The 17,893-nt window shown below is 41.6% G+C and overlaps 2 protein-coding genes across 2 annotated transcripts; both read left to right on the top strand.

Annotated features, from left to right (window-relative positions):
• Positions 1–560: 560 nt before the first annotated feature.
• col9a1a (collagen, type IX, alpha 1a) lies at positions 561–14,306 on the top strand. Its single transcript, XM_042703925.1, has 29 exons — positions 561–761; positions 1,366–1,440; positions 1,584–1,622; positions 1,750–1,812; positions 3,564–3,617; positions 3,879–3,914; positions 4,528–4,551; positions 4,696–4,749; positions 4,978–5,031; positions 5,308–5,340; positions 5,671–5,727; positions 5,922–5,975; positions 6,166–6,219; positions 6,764–6,817; positions 7,084–7,137; positions 7,892–7,945; positions 8,441–8,494; positions 8,810–8,863; positions 9,003–9,056; positions 9,296–9,340; positions 9,530–9,583; positions 9,833–9,886; positions 9,983–10,036; positions 11,811–11,882; positions 13,145–13,180; positions 13,327–13,371; positions 13,764–13,796; positions 13,949–14,095; positions 14,280–14,306. The coding sequence occupies exons 1-29, from the start codon at positions 687–689 to the stop codon at positions 14,304–14,306; spliced, it is 1,563 nt and encodes a 520-aa protein (XP_042559859.1). The 5' UTR covers positions 561–686.
• A 48-nt stretch (positions 14,307–14,354) lies between these two features.
• On the top strand, positions 14,355–17,633 carry LOC116219873 (collagen alpha-1(IX) chain-like). The gene is made up of 4 exons (XM_031563961.1): positions 14,355–14,403; positions 15,138–15,326; positions 16,438–16,515; positions 16,749–17,633. Exons 1-4 carry the CDS (start codon positions 14,388–14,390, stop codon positions 16,952–16,954), a joined length of 489 nt encoding a protein of 162 aa, XP_031419821.1. The 5' UTR covers positions 14,355–14,387; the 3' UTR covers positions 16,955–17,633.
• Positions 17,634–17,893: the final 260 nt, after the last annotated feature.

The raw sequence follows: 17,893 nt of genomic DNA, 5'->3' as shown, positions 1-17,893 counted from the left end.
GGTGACAAAGTGTAGAAAACAAGGCCTTCGAAAGCATTGCCCACAAGTGCACGGTAGACGTATAGGCGCAGTAGTACTGTTTAATTACATAGTAATTTATACACACCATTTTTTTCTATTTGTATGTGTTTCCGAGGACCAGACATTCACTCACGTTTCACTTACCTTACTTGGTTATTTATTTATTATGCCACATTTTTACCTCATGGCTACATTTTATTAGTGAAGCTAAATGTCCAAACCTCTAATGTAGGCCTACCGTCAGATAAGCGCTCAATTGCATCCATGTAGTGAGATATTAATCCATCAAGATAATACAAACTATGATGGAGTTGATGGAATTTCAAAAGGCCATAAATGAGCCTAGACAAATATATATTTTTGTTTCATGTAAACCTGATTTTCGATATACATGCGACATTAGGATACTTTAGCTAATCTCTAGTGTTTCTCACTCTGAAAACCTACTAGGGGAAAGGAGACACACCCCTCGACGTGCACCTTTCTCCTCCTCCAACCGTTTTGCAGACCCTCGCTCGTCATGAATAAACATGATTTTTTAATAGCACGCCCTACTTCTCCGTGAGTGGTGAGGTTCATTTAGGGAATATTGATACGAATACTGTGATCCTCGAAAAATTTCAGAAAAGGGACTTTTTTGAATCTTCCGTGCCATCGGGGAGACTATGGCGCACGCCAGGAGCTTCAGCGCGTCATTTTTGGCTATTTTGCTGCAAGTTTTTCTGATTTGCTCCGCTCAGGTAAGTGATTCAAGTGTTTGTATTCATCACTTTCGTTTGTGTACGTATATATGTAATAGGGCTTGTTTGATAAGTGTGAATACATTTTAATACTTCTTCACTATTGTTTACAATGTGGTACGCATTTTACATCAGTTTTGGCAGTTTTGTTAAGTCTGTATCAATCAATGTGTCAAATGTATGTTAGTAGCTGTGGAATAGTTTCTTGCTATAGGTCTTACTAAGGTTCTCATAGCCTGTGTCCTAATTTTATTTGAAGAAATATCTACAACCTGTCGTGGGAATCTTCAACTATAGGCTGCCATATGATATATTTGTCATATGCAATATTTCTTTGAATGGGTATTTAAGCATCCCTCAGAGATTAAAGGACATATGGATACTATTTGCAATAAATTAAACATGATGTCAACACCTGTTTTCACTTTATGGTATCAGAAGGGAGTCTTTGTACAGTGTTGTGAATATAACCTGACCTTTTCTTACCAGAGCCAGGTTCAGTGTCTCACAATGGGACTATTGTGCTAGGTGTACAGGGATACCAGTGCATTTGGATTAAAAGATAAAACGCACAAAAAAGTATTTAAAATGTTGTTTTTTTTAGAGAGGTTCCCCAGGTCCGTTAGGGCCCCCTGGTCCTGAAGGTCTTGCTGGTTTTCCAGGAGTTGATGGCATTGATGTAAGTAACATACAGAACTAACTTACTCTATTTTGTAGCTTTTCCCCCCAAAGGCACTGCCATGAAATCCTCCCAATCAATATTGTAAACAGAAATTCATCCGATATGTAAGTTAGATTAATATTCAGAAGTTTTGATTCCAGGGGGACAGAGGACCTGGGCCTGGCCCGGATGGTGGCCCTGTGAGTAGTCCCACACCTTACACTTACAGTACACAGACACAACTCACCCCTTACACCTACTGAGCATCACAGTACACAGACACAACTCATGCCTCATACCAAACCATCATTTTCTCTCGTGTTGTAGGGACCTGATGGAGATGATGGCAAAAATGGAGCAAACGGATTGTCAGGCACCCCAGGAGCCGACGTGAGTTCGTTAGTCTTTTTTCTAGTTTTCAGTTGTTGCAAAACAAAGCATCAGTCAGTTAATGTCGTTAATGAAATATCCGTGACATAAATGGCTGTGTGATATGTTTGTATTGGCTCCTGAGTACACAGGGAAGGGGGAAAAAAAGTGTTGCTGCATAAAAATTCTCAGTTGACTACATCAATCTGCCCATTTATAGCCGACTAGAGGGAGACTCAAATAAGCTTCCTGATGGAAACAGAGGGGGTTTTGTGTGAGCTTAGTACCCTGGGGACCACACCACACTGTAGCCCTTGAGAAGACAGTAGCCACAGGCTGGCAAAATCAGACAGAAAATGGCTTCAGCATGTGCTGTCCGCAGAGGGAGTGGTGCTGAAGGTAGAGGATCAGCACGCGGAGGGAACTCTGCTGAATGATTGGGCTTCAGATAGTGGGATGTATAATGACCAGTGATCAGACATTGTCAGGTGCTATCTGGAAGGTAAAATGGTTAATAAAGTGTGTCTGCTGTAGGATTTCTGAAAGAAATGTAAAGACCATGAAACTTAAAAATGTCTTGAAATTGTTCTATACGTTTGTTCTATGTGAGATATGTTCCCGTGATATTGCTGAGTTTTTGTGATGGATGGAGCGATGTTCAGCGGTGTGAGTCGCTGCAGACTGAGGAGTGTCTCAGTCTGGGCCACATCAAAAAGTGATCTAGAAGGAGGCGGAGTCTGAGCTCGGGGGTTGCCAGGTCTCTCCCCAAATGGGCAACTATGTCTGAACAGACGTTCTTTATTCTAGTTATACAGGGACTCATTTCTTACCATCCCAACACTCCCATATGGAAGAGTTTTTAGAGCACTCAGGATAGCCGCTGTTAGATTCTGATGGTTACAGCAGCTTGAAGTTTGTTCATCCTGGAAGGGAAAATATATTCCATATGTTGAATAGTTCATACAGAACCCACACATGGATCTATGCAAGGCTATCAGTTGGTGAATACCACAATTTTAGGGAATATCAGAAGAATAAATATTGTCAGATACAGCTAGATATTTAAGTTATTTGACTCAATATGAGCTGAGGAACTTACAGCATGTGTGCTGTAAATGAATACTGTAATGCACTGATGATTGGAAAGAAGGTTTAGTGGGGTTACATTATAGACTAATGGAATCATGTGACCTTCATGAAATAGGGAGGGGTAGGGGGTAAGGTGTGCTACAGTATGTTTCAGAAGTTAAGTGACAGGATCATCTTGATGCTGATAGTGGCAGATAAAAAAGGAAAGCACATGTTGTGTGTGTATATTCAATTGATACACACAATGTATAATGAAGATGGGAATTTTATTGAAGCAAATAAATATTGCCAGATTTCAGTTGAAGGTGGGAGGTTTATAGATAAAGTATTAGTTGACTGGGGACCATAACCAAATCAGTTGGGTACAGACACTTTGTAGTTTATTGCTAATTCATTGAATATGCCTATTATTAAAGGAAAAAGGAGATTCCCCTTATATTAGCATTATGTATCAGTACATTTAATTGGGATCTGTCCGTGACCTCTGCCCTGCAGGTCTTATTTGTCTCAGAACCTAATATCTACATTTGTCACGTCCAGCTGGGTAAGCCCTCTGAGTCCAGTATCCATTCTCCAGTCCCTTCTGTACTACACACACACACACAAACATTTAGTCAGACAGGTTGCCAGTAATGGATCATGGATCAATCAGTGAACTCAACGCAAACTGATTTTCTCCACAGGGATTGACTGGACCTATTGGTGATTCTGGCACTGACGGGGCTCCTGGCCAAAAGGTAAAATATTTCATCCAACAAAATTATCTTTTGAGCAATTAGTGTTATAACAATACCACTTTGAAGGCGCTGAAGTCCATAGTGTACAATTAATTGTGAAAATGGTCTTTAAGAGGTTAGTTTTCATTGTTATATATTGACTAGCATTAAATGACCTATACGTGACCTTTGCTCAGTTTGGTAAATGTGAAGAGTTCAGATGATGTCATCTGCCTTAACCATGAATTAGGATGAGGACAGTAACTGAGTGTTTTTCTGCAGGGTGAACCAGGGGTTCCTGGACCCCGTGGAGTGGCAGTAAGTACTCAGCATGTCAAAAACCTATTATCTCATATTGGCTTGCAACGGTGTGAACATTCATATTGACCTACTGTTAGTTTCAATCCACACTCTCAGCCATGGTTAGTCGAGACATGAAAATAAGGTTGCTGATGGGAGTATATATAACAATATATAGAATTCAGTATCCTACACTTTCCGTCAAAGAAAATTAAAGTACGGGGAATATTATCATATTGTAAGGATATGTACTTCCTGGTAATTGAAACAGTGGTCCTGGTATTCGTAGTACCTTTCTTTGAGCTACAGGAACATCAGAAAAGTAACCAGTGACTTGTTGCTATGCCACACAGTGAAGTCTTATCAATGCCAAATGTATTTATAAATGAGAGACATTTTAAACTCCACTTTGTTGGAGGGTCTGAGACAGTAATGTTCTAAAAAAGGTGTTGAAAAAGAAAAGTGACAGATTGTTTTGTCATGTGATTAATACTTATTCCCCTTAAATCTTCAGTATGTGCATGTATGGTTTGTAGTAGATATTGCATAGGATTAAAATATTTAAAATATTCTAAACACTGTTTTGCATGTATCATAAATAATATTTTTGTGACGGGTATTTTGGTTGTAGGGAGTTGGGGATGAAGGAGAGCCTGTAAGTACCAAATCATTTCTAATTAGCCTTTAGCCTTTAGCCTTTATTTAGTTTTATATATTGTCATTTCTCACATAATTCATACCTTTATTCAATTTTCCTGGTCTGTCTTTGAATTTCTTACTGTTTTTCCTTGTCTGACAGGGAATCCCAGGAGAGGATGGGTTGGCAGGGGAACTGGGCAAGATTGGGTCCCCGGTGGGTATATGACCAACATGCAAAATTAACATTTACATTTACATTAACATTAACATTTACATTAACATTTACATTTACATTTACATTAACATTTACATTAACATTTACATTTACATTCACCTTCTCTCAACCTGACACCAGCAAGAATGCTGATCTCCAAACAGTTGACAATGTTATTTCTGAGCTCTGCCTTCCACTGTTAAATGAATGAATACTGCTTTCCAACAGGGAGCCAGGGGATTAAGAGGGGCACTTGGGCTTCCAGGAGCTGCAGGGCCAAGGGTAGGCAAAGACTCGTCTCAGCTGTTTGTTTGTTCTTTGTTTGAAATGTAAACTGATTCAGGTCATTTGTGAGATGTTTCTGCTAGCCAGAATCAGACAAAACACAACAAAAATTCAGCTTTGAGTCCATTAAATCTATGTTAAATGTTAATTCGTTTCATTATTATATTATTTGTTGGGTAGACAGCATTGTTGTATTTATTTTGTGCCATTTTGACTGTGTTATCTTATCTGAATGTGTAACTTTGTTGTTCTCTGTATTGTGTTTATGCATAGGGTCCACCAGGAGTGTGGAATGGGGAGGATCTGGTGAGACTCACTAAAGCTTCATCCCAGTACTGATAGACTGTCAAACATGCTCTAAAGATGAGCTGACCAGGATTAGTTTACCTACTGTCTTTACAACAACAAGTAGTATTCACACATTGCTATTCTAGTGGGACCTGTTTGATAATGTCAAACACTGATTTTTCCATTGGATGCATTTCAAACTCAAAACCAATGAAAGATACCCTGACATGAACATCACAGACTCATCTTACCTGTGTCATGTACATGAAATCCCACGACGGTAGAGGAAGTGCTTCACACACTGAATCACACGGTTGAGTGACATCACGTCCTGTCTCTGTTCCACAGTGTCCCACTTCCTGTCCCTCTGGTCTCTCGGGCTATTCTGGTCTGCCAGGAATGAAGGTGACCACTTCTGTTCTTTGTGTTCAGTATTCATTGAATTTGTGTCATCAATATGAACAATTTTGACCTTATGTTGTATATTGTGAACTGTTTATTTATGAAGAATAGATATTAGGATTCATGCTGCAGTCATTGTTCCACAAGATTGCAATAGATAGAAATCCTTGTTAAGACATTTTTAAACATCTCTACAGGGTCACAAAGGTGCCAAGGGTGAATCTGGTGAACCGGGAAAGCAAGGACACAAGGTAACGACAATCACAATCTCATCACTGTGAACAGAATGAAGGACAGATCATTGTGGCAATGCAGTGCTGCATGACAAATGACATATACTCACATATATATAAAAGTGCATCAACTGAAACCCTTCTGCCATCATCCAACTGAAACGGCCATCATCCAGCGCATAACTAATGATCCATCTTTTGAATGCAGGGTGAAGAGGCGGATCAGGGAGCTCCAGGGGACCAAGGATCACAAGGACTACCAGTAATATATTCACCTATAACATAACATTAGATCACTGTCTGTATCTGTCACACAACAGGCCCCTCAGTAATATATTCACCTATGACATAACATTAGATAACATTAACATAACATTAGATAACATTAACATAACATTAGATAACATTAACATAACATTAGATCACTGTCTGTATCTGTCACACAACAGGCCCCTCAGTAATCCACATCACTTCCCATACGTGTGTACCCCTACACTCTAGACTCATTACTGCTCTTTGATGATCTGCATCACTACTCTCAATCTACACTTCCTGTACTGACAGCTTTCTAGTTTCACTCCATTGCTGAACCACACTCATCACCATTCTATGTCTGTTCACCATCAGCCTCTGTATTTACTGATCTATAACTCTGTTATTCATAGCCAATCTCTCTGACACACATCATGCAGCCTCTCCATCTCTGCTGTGCTCTCTTGGGCTCGCACCTTACCTCACTGTTACTCTCTCATCTGAACTGTGCAACCTGTTGAGCTTCTGTTGTGCCTGATGTGCTCTACTTCCAGGGTCCGGGTGGACTGAGAGGGATCACGGGGTTGATGGGATCCAAGGGTGAAAGGGTAAGGGCTAGGCTCACTGTAACACACATCACTTCACAGATATTGAATTATGAGCAAAGGGTCCTTCCATTACTGTCCAGTTTCCTCTTGTCCACATGTGATGTTATCACTACGGTTGAACAACTGTCAGATTATTGAATTGATTAGTTAAGTGTTTGTCAGTGTTTGCCATAGACAGCATTTGATCTGCTGATGTTAAGGCTTTGAACATCTGAAATTCAAACTAACTTTAATAACTGCAACATCTCATCTCGTTCCTCATGTAGGGTGGTCGTGGAAAATCTGGTGATGGTGGGCCTTTGGGTCGCGAGGGTCCCGCTGTAAGTGCCTGCTTTAGTTCCCCCTTTCAGCCATATGTTCATGACCTCTGTTTAACCTCAGTGTGTTTTTGACCTTGACCTCTGTAGCTCCACAGGGATTCATGTAGCATGTCAGTGGCTGTGGTGAATATCAGTGTGACCTGTGAGGTCACCGAGTTCAGCTGCAACCCTGCCCTGCCTGTTCAGCCAGAACTAGAGCTAGAACCCCCCCCCCCCCCTCCCCCCTACATTCTCTTCAAAGGATTACGGCATTTCTTGCCAGCTTAGCAATGCTTACAGTAGGACTAATGGGAATGCTAATAATTGATCACAGGCTGTAAACTTGGAATTGCCTTCAGATGAAATATTGCATCACCAAAAGAGAAAACAAGAGAAACGCTCTTATTTAATCGTAATCTTATTTAATAAAAACATCACTGAAACATAATGTCAACTCTAACATATATTTGGTTTGATCGGAGTATGGCGGAGGGCCTGATCAAGGGCCACTGTGTCTACACAAACGCATCATGACTGTGGTCTAGTCTAGTCTAGTCTACACAAACGCATCATGACTGTGGTCTAGTCTAGTCTAGTCTACACAAGTGCATCATGACTGGAGAACAGAGACATTTTTATGTGACCTTTTCTGCACAGGAGTAATTGTTATTATATTATGAACCTTCCATCCGTGCATTAATATTAGGTATTTTTATTTATGTTTAGTTATGCACACAATGTTCATGTGAATAAATTAATGACATTTCTCTGTAAGGGTGACACCGGCCGTAGGGGCAAGCTTGGCGAGTCGGGCCCTAAAGGTATCCAAGTAAGTGTTTTTATCACAGTGCACTTTCTACATTTAAATGGCACAGTTGGATCTATTTGTTTTTCTATGTATTGTATCTAGTAGTATAGTAGTGTGTAAATATGGTGTTTTAACCTAACTTTTTGTGTAAGTTAAGTTTGTTTTGTGATTTATGTGAATTGCTGCTGCAACACTGCAAATTCCCTTGGGGATCAATAATGTTATCTATCTATCTCTCTCTCTCTCTCTATCTATCTATCTATCTATCTATCTCTCTCTCTCTCTATCTCTCTCTCTCTCTCTCTCTATCTATCTATCTATCTATCTATCTCTCTCTCTCTCTCTATCTATCTATCTATCTATCTCTCTCTCTATCTCTCTCTCTATCTATCTATCTATCTATCTCTCTCTCTCTCTCTCTCTCTCTCTCTATCTATCTATCTATCTAAAAAGTGTATTGTATGATCATTTGTAGATCATTTCTGATCATGGCACTGTGACATGTTTGTTGTTTAGGGACATCGGGGGCCAGGAGGGATGAGAGGCTTGCCAGGCTCCAAAGGAGAAGCTGTAAGTCTAGTCGAACCTCTTAACCATACACTTCACTACAAACATGAGTGACTACAGCTAACAGGAAAGGAAAACATTGTTCTAACACGTTGAAAACCACCTTAGTTGCCACCATTACTAAATGTGGCCAGCGTTCCTCAACTGTAAAACCTCAATGTTAAACCACCATTGCAAATTAAGGTGGATTCTCCCCACAAAGATAATACCTAAAGGATATGAATGTATTCATGTGAAAATATTCAATATTCAATAAAGAAAATATTTGAACAAAAACTGTTTATAGAAACAAACGTTAATAGTTTTATTTTCATTTAGGGTTTGCATGGACCAGATGGCCGTGAGGGCATCCCTGGAATGCCAGGCGTGAAGGTAAGATATGTTAATATCATATGTTGTCAATGCTGATATGCAACCATGTTACCTTCTCAATGTTTATTAGAATGATGCCTTATTAACCAACTCTAGTGAAGTATACTCTCTGAGTCTGCATTGTGTACACCTCTTCAAGGGCATTACAGCGAAGGTCGGAGCTCCTGGAGATGTTGGACTACAGGGACTTCCTGTGAGTATGAGCCTCTCTCACAAGGTCAAATACCACTGAGCCCACTGTGGAGATCACATGGGCAGGTCTTATCTCCATTTGGTTTCGGTTTAGACAAAAGAAAAATCCACTGTGGAATATAAACATTCACTGGGCCTTGGTTTTTGATCTTATATTATACTGTCAGGAAAGAGCTTTGAGATCAAACATGTATGTCTGAATTTCAGTTTGTGTTTGTTAATTTTTCACTTCCTTTGCAGGGTTTGCCAGGCATCCCAGGGGCCAAAGGTCACTCTGGGCCAAAGGTTGGTCACACTGAAAGAAACCAGAGAGAATAATTCCCCAAAAAGAGAAAAGAAACAAGCTTGTGGCTTTTTAGATATTCCCTAAAATGAATTGAATAAAGTGGTTTGACTTTATTTGGAAATTCTACCCCAAATTTGTATTTCTCATATGGAAATGTGCAGAAAACCAAATGTTTTTCTCGTTTCCAGGGAGGCCACGGTGATCCCGGGGTTGCGGGAATAATCGGGAACTATGGAAAAACAGTGAGTGAATAGTACCCTCATTTTGTCCATTTATTCCTGGGCCGTATATGTGTGTGTTTTCAAATGGAAATCATCATTGTGATGACTGTAGATGGTGTCACAGTTACATCCCTACAGAGTCGGAATGACAGTGTGGCAGGATGACTGGATTTGAAATGATGGTTGGATGATAGATGGATGATGGATGGATCGGTAACAGTATAGTTACCATCGGTGAAGTTGCTGTTCTGATGATCTTTTCATCCGCAGGGAGAGCGTGGAGACGAGGGAGAGCAGGGGCCGGTGGGACCTAGAGCTGGACCAGTGAGTATTGTTCTCTCTGCATCCCAGATCGAGGAGTGGTGCAGTGTCCAGTGCCTGAGTGATGAGCGTCTCTTCTCTTCTCTTGTGTGTGTTTAGGGCGAGAGAGGGGTGGTAGGTCCTGCTGGGCCTCCAGGACCGCCAGGTGAAAGGGTAAGTTATCAGCCCCAAAAAGATGCACTGCGTTGGGCATTGATCTAAGATTTTTATTTGTCATGAATTTCAATATTTCTGTGAGGAGTGATCTTGGGTTCTATGCTCACAGTACAGAACATTACATTGTAGTTTACTGATGGTTAAATGCTGCTCAGACAATCATGTTTGGGTTCAAGCTAAAGCTCCAGTCACATGGCAAGGCAAATGAGCCAAATCTTCATTTAAGGTTTGGAGTAGTTTTTGATGCAGCATATTCATATTTCCCTTTGCCCAACTTGGAAACCGTGAACATTAATCTATGGTTTGGAAAGCAATCAGAGATATATTCTAGGTTTACATAGCGGTACTCCTTGATTTAAAAGGTATTTTGTGTAAAACATACAATCACCGAGATGGTTGTGTCTGGAGGGATTCAGTATTCATTAGAACAACTGTGAAAAAAGAGATGGTTGTGTCTAGAGGGATTCAGTATTCATTAGAAACGACGGTTGAAAAAAGGTGGATCACAGAGATGGTTGTGTCTGGAAGGATTCAGTATTCATTAGAACGACGGTGAAAAAAGGTGGATCACAGAGATGGTTGTGTCTGGAAGGATTCAGTATTCATTAGAAACGACGGTGAAAAAAGTTGGAGGAGCAGGAAATGAAGAAGGAGTCACCAAACAAGAGGATGAAAATGGAATCCAGTGAAAATATTTGGAGTGTGTTGCACTCTGAGAAGAAAAGGATGTACTGACGCTGTTCCACCTGTGTGCACAGGCTCATCTGACGTCTCATATGTGACTGAACAGCGTTTACATTTGGTGTGTGTCGTTTCCTTAACTTGGAAAACACCAAGGGAGGGCTTAAGCATCTGTGGTGTGAGCTCCAAAAGGCTCCACAGTGACACGGTCCTGTAATCCCCTTTCATTCTACTGGACGCACAACGTGACTGGCTACAAACTCAGATCAGTCACAGCCTGACGCCATTTCATCGGAGTCACACTGGATAAGGTTCTTAAGTGGACTTAATGACATAAATCTACAGGGGGGGGGGGGGGGGGGGGGGGGTCACAGATGTCCATCTCCAAGCAAACAGATAAACACAATTTCACATGGATTTCGTCAGCTAGCTTCAGCGAGGAACAAGGCCACACGGCACCGTGGGGAGTGTTTGTGATGGAGTCTCACCCAGATATCACAACACTCCTCCACTGCCAAGTGACCTACCAGCCCCATGTGGATCATGTCAGTACCGCTGACATCCTACTATGTTTTTACCCTCAGACTCACATGTATTCACACATATAGGAAGCCAATTGCTAGGACTAACTTACACCACGGCTCCGTCTGGGGTTCCTGGCTGCAGTAATACTATAATCTGATGGCGAGGGGCATGAATAGCCTGTTGTTGCCCCTGCCCAGCCGGCTCAGGGGGTGTTTTCTTTGGTAAGGGGATATGTGCGGCAGGAAAGGGGGCCTGAAAGAGACCTCTGTTAGGGAGGAATTCCAAGAGTCGGGCCGGCCAAGGGGAGAGCACAATCATGGCCCAGACATCTGTACAACACCTACTGACTTGCTTTTCCATCCCTGCCGCGGCCAGTATGTTTTTCTAAGCTAATGTGGTTGGATTGAGGCTCGTGAGGTAGGGTCTTTGCACAGTTGATGTACTGTTTTTTTAACTGAGTAATTTTAGGTGCGTGTGTGTGTGTGTGTGTGTGTGCGTGTGTGTGTGTGTGTGTGTGTGTGTGTCTGTGTGTGCGTGTGCGTGTGTGTGTGTGTGTGTTTAACAGGGACCTAAAGGGGACCTGGGCCTTCCAGGACTTCCAGGGCCCGCTGGTTTCATTGGTCAAAAAGGAGATCGGGTAAGACCTAATGAAAAGACGTCTAAGAGTTAAACACAAAGTACAAAATACATTTTTTATGTGCACAGCTGTGTATTCTCGTCCTAAGAGTCACAGCGTCTCCCTCTTAAAAGTATCAGTTCTTGGTCCCAGGTCGTAACCATTCAATTCATTATAATTCACAATCAATTCAATGAATTTAATATTCAATAATATAATTCAGTTTGGCCACTAGGAAAAGAAAGTCATGTATAAAAGTGACCCTTATCTTTACCAAATTTAATCCAGCCTAAATCAGATAACAGAGTTGAGTTAGGCTGAGGTAGCCTTATATTAGCTGCACACTTGACATACTTATTTTTTTGGCAAAATATAGCACTGTAGCATACATTACTATCTGTAATTATATTCAATGTAATTATATTATATTGTGCCTAAGGCCTACTTAATAGGTGTTCTCTGAAAGACAGGCCTGCCTGTGAGTGAGATACTGTTTACTGTACAAATGGAATCCCATTCTTTCTGTAACATGTACCTTGGCTATTCATGTGAAGTTTTCTAGGAACTAGTCTCTCTGCCCCTGTTCTCCACTTGTACAGTGTTATAAAAGTCAACATGGCTTTATTAAACATTCTTCAGTCAAACATAGGAACATTGTCAGTCGTGGAGTAACACACAAAAGGTTATAAATACACCGTGTACTGAATGGACAGCTGTGCTTACCTGTAATGCTACACGGTGCACCTACCCACAGGCACGCTACGCTAAAATAAAACTATAATAATAACGAAACAAAATGGTGAAAGTGGAGGACATAAAAGAGAAGGCTGTTGAAATGTCCCTGACCTTCCCTCCCATGACCCAGAGCCCAGTACATGCACCATCTAAACAACTTCATTGAGTTAAGATCAGTTGACCAAGTAATTGCATGTTTTACTGCTGCTACAGATGAGCTGGTCAAGAACTCATTTGATTTTATGAAAGCAATCACATGATTCATTATTTTTCAACCTTTCTTTAAAGATACCGATCAGAATGTGATACAATAGTCAGTGGGCTCGTTATATCTCTACGGTTACATAGACATTTGGTTATTTGACCTTATCTATGTATTTATGTCATTGATATGTAACTTTATTATAGGTTGACATCCTTGATCTTGAAATATATTGACATAGTATGGCTTCAACTCTCATTGTCCATCACTGTCATCCAAATGGGATACTAATAACTATATCAAACTTTAGTTCTCCACTTATCACATATTAATACTTTTTTTTCAGGGTGCAGTTGGTCTCACAGGTCCTGAGGGTGCTCTAGTAAGTCTAACTTATTGTGCTAAATACTGATCGCTAAAACTGCCACAACTGTCAACATCAACATTGTTCTTACATTCTAGCTTGGTGAATGTATGTTCGTCATTCTTATGCTGAGTATTCAACATCATCTGTTTTTCTGACTTTAGGGAGCTCAAGGAGAAGAAGGGACCCCCGGGAACAAAGGAGACCCAGTGAGAGACTACATGCAACATAAGTCTTAAAAATCAGGGAGTGTGGACTCCATTTCCCATGATGCTCTGGTGCCCTGTAAAAGGGTTGTTCCTGTTTTGTGCCAAATGCATGTAAGGACAGGCTTCAGCCTCCCCTGCTCACACTCCACTGGCTCAAAAAAGGAACTACCAGCAGAGTCCTCAGGAGGTTGCAGGACTGACCACTAACATTATTGTCATCCATTTCTATAACTTTCATGAATCCCATTCTGGGGAGACAGAGGAATATTGCCTTTAAGAATAAATCCCAACTTGTCCCACTCCTTTACAGTAAAGTCAGCACAGTCAGATTTGTCTTTGGAAGTCCATTTGTCAACAGTGTTTGTTGTGCTGATGTGTTTTTTGATCTACAGGGGGAGGAAGGTGAATTTGGAGAAAAAGGATCGGTGAGTGCCACTCTATGTACAGATTTTGATCAAGTCATATATCACAACACAACCAATACTGGCTGTGCTCATTTTTGGTTGCTTCACACGGTGAAAAGTATTGTGCCGATACACTCCACCTCCAACACCTGTCCTGTTGCCTTTGTGACCAGACAGGGAAGCCAGGAGAGACTGGGAACAGAGGACCAGAGGGGGCCCGTGGCCTGCCAGGACTCTTTGGAGAATTCGGAGAGATTGGGCCTCGTGGCATGCAGGGAGACCGGGGCGCACCAGGACTGACCGGAGGACAGGGTGGACCAGTAAGCATCCACCCAGAGGAGACACGCACTTTTAAGTGTCAGCATTTGCTCTGCTGTCTCATACGATACACACATATGCATAAGTCAGATTTTAAAACACATTTTCCTGGTGGACTATTATGACACTGTAATGAGCTGACGTTAGTTGCTGGTGTAATAGTGTAATAATGTAATAATCTTATAGTGTAATGTACTTATGATGCACATATAATGAAATGGCTTGTACAGTAATAGAACAATCTCCTCTCCTCAGGGCAGAGCTCCCACAGATCAGCACATCAAGCAAGTTTGCATGAGAGTGATGCAAGGTAAGACTGCATGCATCCTGTATCTCTCACTCATCTCCTATATGCATTGTGAAACATATGTTATCAGAGTTGTGAGCTATACTGTTCTGTTATGTGTATTGTTTTTTATGTATGTATGTTTGTGAGTTAAGTGTATAAGCTACTGGATGACCTAAATTTCCCTCGGGATTAATAAAGTATCTATCCATTCATCCATCCACACTGGACTCAAGCCTGCATCCTCTGATATGAGAGGATGCTTAGCTAGAAAGGAGGCTACAGTCCATGGTCGCTAGCGTGGTGGAGTGAGGTTTACTGACTGCACAGCTTGTGCGTGGTACCACTGCCACTCTCAACCCCCTTAACTGCACTCCCAGTCTGGGTCACATGAGAAGCATGGTCCTGAACTGGATTCAAACCAGCACCCTTAGACATGTGTGATAGACAAGCTCGGACCTCGGGTATAACACAAGGGTATTAGCGTCTCTTGCCAGCGCGTCTCTTAAGGTATCAGGGAATGTGGTTTCCTCACGAGTACAGCTCATACCAGCTGGCCACTGTTACACATACATCATTGAAAAGCAAGAAAGTTGCCCAGAGCAATGAAATTAATTTCTATGTCTCTTTTACTGTAGCTTGGTCTGCACATATGTACCCTACGTTTTCTCTCTTGTCCACTAGATGTACATGACCTTGCATATGACCTTTGTATCAGGTCATCACTTACACCGTCTTTACTCCTCTTCTCGTTACAGAACAGCTCGCTCAGCTCGCCGCCAGCCTCAGCAGACCAGAGTCTGGGGTCGCAGGACTCCCTGGCCTCCCAGGTCCCCCGGGTCCTCAGGGCTCAACTGGAAACAACGGCTTCCCAGGCCACCCTGGGGGTCGAGGCCTGCCGGGACTCAAGGGGCCACCAGGCCTACTGGGACAGAAAGGACCCAAAGGTGAGCAGTGGTGATCCTCATGTACCTCACAGATCAGACAGAGTGAATGTCAGAAGCTGAGAGGGATTTAAAACTTCAAGTCAATGTTATGTGTTTACCATTAAGAGGACTATTACCAATATGAGTGGCATAGAATGTGAATGAGTCTGGCTAGCCAACACACAATATATTAAGCTACTAACTTGCGTTTGACTAACTCATCTGTGGCCACAGTTAATAACAAAATGTGGCAGATCTAAATAGATCTGCGTAGATTTGGCAGTGTGGTAGAGCAGTTAGCTAACTGCAGATGTGTTGCGTAATAGGACAAGGCCTGTCACGTGAGATCCAGCCAGATGTATATTTTAGCGTCGCCATTCAAAGTTAATAATGTAATACTTGAGCCAGGAAGAATGGTGATAGCTTGTGTAACCCAATGAAGGGTGCCCATTGTGGAGCATGTGTTGGTAGAGAGAGTGTTTTATCTGCACAGACAACAGATAAAGAACAAGTCTGTTATTCGAATCCAATACACTTTTTGTCAAATTCAGCGAATGGCTCCTGATGGTTCTATAGCTGTCTGATCTGTGTGTGAGTGCTCACTCTGGTGTTTCTACACAGTCCTGGCTCTATAAATAGGAAACAAAGTGGTTTAAATATCAACAACCTTTCGCCGAAATGTTGGACTCTACCATTAAATGGACATGAGTGATCGCTCCTCTTTCTGTGAAAAATAACAAGCTATTTAATAGATGAGTTTTGTTTCCCAGAGATGAAAAATAACAAGCTATTTAATGGATGAGTTTGGTTTCCCAGAGCTGAAAAAGAACCAGCTTTTTAATGAATGAATTTGTTTCCCCAGAGATGAAAAATAACAAGCTATTTAATGGATGAGTTTGGTTTCCCAGAGCTGAAAAAGAACCAGCTATTTAATGGATGAATTTGTTTCCCCAGAGATGAGAAAGAACAAGCTATTTAATGGATGAGTTTGGTTTCCTAGAGACGAAAAAGAACAAGCTATTTAATGGATGAGTTTGGTTTCCCAGAGATGAGGCTTGGTGTGTTTATTCTAATTTCTATGTATTTTGTTATCTCTTGATTGCTTGTCATCTCTGATGCTTGTTGTTCACAGGTGATACTGGAGACAGAGGAGACAGAGGCCCCACAGCTATCGGGCCCAAGGGCATCTCTGGAGTGCCTGGCCTTCCTGGTAGGAAACAACGTTGAATGACTCCACAGTTTTAATTGATAATGTAACTTAAATTATAGATGTTTGAAACATAGAATTGCTGCTCGTCATGAGTTAACGGTCCATATTATGTCTTAATAATGTTTGTAATATATTCGTAAGATGTTGCCTATTGCCAGGGGGCCGGTGAACTTGTCTTGTTCAACAATAACTTTCAGACAGACGTGACAGTTGCATGCATCTTGTGCCCACAGGGGACCAGGGCCGAGCAGCTTATGGTACCCATGGCCGTGACGGGTTGAGAGGGCCGCGTGGAGCTCCCGGCATGACCGGCGTTCCAGGGCCTCCTGGTTCGACTGGGCTCAACGGATACTGCGAGCCGTCCCAGTGTGTCCTCCAGGCCGTGGCGGCGCCGATGTCGGCTAAGGACTCCGGCATGAAAGGACCAGATGGGATTTGAGATTCCGACTCCGCAGTCAGAACCCCAAACCCCAGAGCCCAGGTCAGGGAGACCTGAGAGACTTAGAGAGAAACACTTCCACTGAAGAGGACATGCTAACACTTTACTTGAAGTAGCCACTGCGCTTTGGGATCATAAGAGCAAGGTGGCGTGTCACACTGGTAGATGTGCCCAAAACATTTGTTGTTGAGCATTGGAATCATTTTGGGGGGGTTAAGTTTGACCATCTTTGAAATGGTATGCAATATGATGGCACGCTTGCTCTTATGATTGGGCCAATGAGAAAGCCACTTCAAGTAAATTGTTACAGAAATAAAGCCTTGTGTTTTGACACGACAGTCATTCTTCCTCCTTAATAGTCAATTATGGGCTGATGAAATAAACGATATTTTTTGTTGTCCTCTTGGATTTTGTGAGGTACCATGTCCTCTCGGATTTTGTGAAGTACAATGTCATATCCATCGAGTTCTAGTTTCACTCCTCTTGTTATAAGAAATAGAACAGCTCCGTCAGCCATTCCTGTACACCCAGATACCGATTGATTTTTTTTTAAGTTGCTTTTTTCATGCCAAATATGAAAATGATGAAATATAGAATATGTCTTAAGTGTATCTGTAAATCTGTGTATATGTGTCAATACTGAACCCAAAGCCTCTTGTGAATTATACTGTTGACAGAATGACCTTGTGTGTTTTTGTCACTTAAACTCCGTGTTTCCAAGACATTTGTACAGTACATCATCACTTCATTTCATTGCGGTGTTTATTGTGTTTGTCCGATGGAAGAGCCCGTTCACCTGATCCATGTTTGACGCTCTCTATATTATTTATTATATTAAAGGCAGATTTCATGCCAATTGTGGAAAAAAAAAGGTAAAATAAACACATTTTGATAAAGCTTTGCATGGTTTTGTATAGCTAGTCTAGAGGTGCAAGACAT

Source organism: Clupea harengus, chromosome 26 (assembly GCF_900700415.2).
Source record: "Clupea harengus chromosome 26, Ch_v2.0.2, whole genome shotgun sequence".
Lineage (NCBI taxonomy): Eukaryota > Metazoa > Chordata > Actinopteri > Clupeiformes > Clupeidae > Clupea > Clupea harengus.
Note: the sequence above shows the minus strand (reverse complement) of the source record. Positions and strands in the feature narration are given on the sequence as shown.